The sequence below is a fragment of the Meles meles genome, chromosome 4 (assembly GCF_922984935.1).
Source record: "Meles meles chromosome 4, mMelMel3.1 paternal haplotype, whole genome shotgun sequence".
Taxonomy (NCBI): domain Eukaryota; kingdom Metazoa; phylum Chordata; class Mammalia; order Carnivora; family Mustelidae; genus Meles; species Meles meles.
Genome location: NC_060069.1, coordinates 2819126 through 2822495, shown reverse-complemented (window position 1 = coordinate 2822495; position 3370 = coordinate 2819126). Strand labels below are relative to the sequence as shown.

The window sequence follows — 3370 nt, the reverse complement described above, 5'->3', positions numbered from 1 at the left end:
AAGGCAGAAATAATATAAGTCCGCTTTAAAAGAAAGAACAAAAAAATTTATTTGGGAATTGACAAAACGATAACAACAAACAAACAAACAAAACAACAAAAGTGCTCTAGTTCTTTCTAGAAAATTTGGTCCTCCAAACGACACACTACGGAACAACCAGGTCTAGGGATTTTCGGGCCAACCGGCTGCGGGCCACAAGCCCGCCTGGTCCGACTGCTGCCAGGTTTCACATTTCTCCTGCCCAAGGTGGGAGAAGCAAGACGTTTGTAAAACAAAAATCAGGGAGAGGACGAGCCGTCCCTGCAGCGTCCGCCAAGCAGGCAGGAAGATCCGGGGAAATTTGTTTTTAGAATGATAGAGGGGGGAACCCCCCAATTCGTAAAGGAAACCAACTTTTACTGACATATTCTACCTCTCTGAACATGGTTTTTTGAAGGCCCGACAGGAATTCTACTTCAAATCTCCTGGAAGAGATTTTCATGTTTGGCTTAGCAAACTCCAAGGCCACAATACTTCGCCGGTTTTCCCGGTTAGGTTTTTTTCCCCCTTAAAAAAATATTTTAAAATGTTATCTAAAACAGCCCTCCCGATCTTTTGGGCGAAACATTAGCCGGCCGCCACGGGCCTAGAGGTGCCCGCAGCGCCGGAGCGGAGAGCGGAGGACACGAAGGCTGGCTCAGAGCGGGGATGTGTTGTGAACCCCGGCGCAGGCCGCCTAGCGAGGCAGCCCGGCTTCCCGCTCGGGCCCACCCCCCGCCCCATCCAGTGCGCCCGGGCAAGCGGCTTCTGAACCGCTCCAGGAGGCGACGTGGAGCAAACACACGTTCGTCTCTTTCTCGGGCGACGCGGGTCTCATTGCCCGCCCGGACCGGCGCTTCCAGCCAAGGACTGCGCGGCAGCCCGGTGGGGAAAGCCGAGCGCGAGCGCACCGACCTGTGTGAGAAGGCCAAGAGGTCTGTACCGCCGACGCCCGGCTGCACCTCGGCCCCGGCACTTCCTCTCCTCTCTGAATTTTGGCAAAGCGTGTCCAGCCTGGACGCCGGGGCACCGGGAGGAGACGAGGCCTGCAGAAGGCGCGCGGAGAGGCGGCCTGCAGGCCGGGGGAGCGAGGGGGCAGGGAGGGCAGGGAGGCGAGCAACAGGAGGGGAAGCGGAGGAGACAAAAGCGGGGCAAGAGGAGCTGAGGGGAGCGAGGAGGCTCAGAGGGCCTTGGACGCTGGCTCAGAAGATGGCCCCAGAGGGCGCGTGGTCCGGCGGGCGGCGGTAGCTGCGGCTTCGGCTAAGGCCGGCGTCGCACGTCCCTGCATCCTCAAAGCCGGCGTGCGCTGGGCTCTCAGAGATCGAGGCGCGAGTGCAGCGCGCCGGTCTTGCTGTCGTGGTCCCAGTAAGAGCAATGCATCATGGCGAGCTCGGGCTGCCGGGCGCAGGCGAACTGCAGGCCCGGCGCATTGGTGGGCGCGGGCGCCGGGGGCGCGGCGGTAGCAGGGCTGGCGGGGCTGAGCTGGCCCGGGGGCGGTGCGGCGGCCCCGTGGTGCGGCGGGGCGGGCGGGGGTGCGGCGGCCGCGTGCAGATGGTGTGCGTGCGGGTGTGAGTGGGGATGCGGCGGCGGCGGCGGGGGCGCGGCCGGCGGCCCTCCAAGGCCGTTGTACGAGTTCACCACACCGGGAGGCAGCGCCATGCTCTGCACGCGTGAGTACGGCCCATAGGAGGCGGCCGGGCCAGCCAGCCCCTTGACCACCGCGGCCGCGCCCGGGCTGCCCGGGCCCGCGGCGGCAGCGGCCGCGGCCGCCGCTGCAGCGGCCGCCGCCATCTGGCAGGAGGCGTAGGGCATGGGTGAAGGCGGCTGCGGCAGCGGCCAGGAGTTGTTGAGGAAGCCGGACTGTAGGTACTTGGGGGGCGCCAGGTAGCCATAGCCGTCGGCCCCCGCGCCCGCTACGCCGCAGCCGCCCGCGGCGCCCCCGGCCCCGAAGAGCCCCTTGCCGGGCTGGAAGTGCGCGGGCGGCGGCCGGAAGGGCCGCTTCATGCGGCGGCGGCGCCGGTAGTTGCCCTTCTCGAACATGTCCTCGCAGGCCGGGTCCAGCGTCCAGTAGTTGCCCTTGCGCTCGCCGCCGCCCTCGCGCGGCACCTTGATGAAGCACTCGTTGAGGCTGAGATTGTGGCGGATGCTATTCTGCCAGCCCTTCTTGTTCTTCTCGTAGAACGGGAACTTGGCGATAATGTACTGGTAGATGCCGGACAGGGTGAGCCTCTTCTCGGCGCTCTCGCGGATCGCCATGGCGATGAGCGCCACGTACGAGTACGGGGGCTTCTGAGCCGGGTCCGGCTTCTCCGGGGCTGTCCCAGCGCCGCCGCCGCCTCCCTTGCCGGGGCTGGGCGGCGGCGGCGCCTCTGGCTCCTTGGCTGCGCGGCCGGTGTCCGGGGCCAGCAGGGCCCCCGCGGCGTCCTCGGGCTCGGGGTAGCTGGCCATCATGACAAAGCCGGCGCGCCGCGGCCGCGCAGCCCCTGCTCTTCTTCCTGCGCGCTGGCGCGGCGCAGTCCGGGCGCACCAAGTCCGCTCACGGCCGAGTCCCAAACTTCTGGAGACTGCGGACGCCGCCCGTGCTCGCTCGCGGGCGGCCTCCTCCGCTCCTCTCCTCTTTCCCTTCCCCTAGGGAGCGGCCGGCGGGAGTGGAGCTCAGCCTCTGGCCATGGGGAGTCCGCCCAACAGAGAGGGGCTTCGGGCCCGCCGCCCCTCCCCGCCCAGGCCAGTCCCCGCCTCGGAGGGTTTTCTTTTCGGCGCTCTTCCCCGCCCCCACCCTCCGGTTTCCCGAGGCGCGACCCGCGTCTCCGGCGGAGCTGCCTCCCGGAGTCCCTAGTGCGCCAGGAGCCTCGCGCAGTTCTGATTCGTATGGGCTCCGCCGAGTTCCGCTTGCGTCAGGCGCCTTCGCCCCTATAGCGGGGCGGCCAGTCGCGCACGGGCGAGTTCATCTCCAAGTCCCTTTTTGTAAACGCCCCGCACAGCCCGGACCGGCCTGCCCCCTCCCAGCGAGCTGAGGGGGCCGGGCGGACGACCCGGCTCACGCTCTCTCAAGCCCTTGCAATCCGCGGGTGCTCGCTCTGCGGACTGGGCCGCGAGATGCCGAGGGCCCCTGCGGGGTCGGTCCACACTCGGCCAGTGGCCAGGGAGCTCGGGCCCTAGCGCGCCAAGCCTCCTCGCGGCTTCCAGGTGAAAGAAAACGACTCCCCTGCTCTGCCCTTTGCTAAGGTCTTCGGGCAAAAGTTCTGCTTGGGGCCGGGGGAGGGGCGGGATGGCGAGGAGGCCGCACGGCGCTGGGGTGGAGGGAGCTGCCCGGTGGCTTTGGGAGAATCAGCCCAGAAACGCGTGTCAGGGA

At 67.1% G+C, this 3370-nt stretch overlaps 1 protein-coding gene across 1 annotated transcript; it reads right to left on the bottom strand.

The window, feature by feature from the left end:
* Positions 1-1332: 1332 nt before the first annotated feature.
* On the bottom strand, positions 1333-2469 carry FOXL2 (forkhead box L2). Its single transcript, XM_046003936.1, has one exon. The coding sequence runs from the start codon at positions 2467-2469 to the stop codon at positions 1333-1335; it is 1137 nt and encodes a 378-aa protein (XP_045859892.1).
* Positions 2470-3370: the final 901 nt, after the last annotated feature.

Coding starts and splice junctions, on each gene's coding strand:
- FOXL2 (XM_046003936.1), bottom strand. CDS start 2,469: ATGATGGCCAGCTACCCCGAGCCCGAGGACGCCGCGGGGGCCCTGCTG.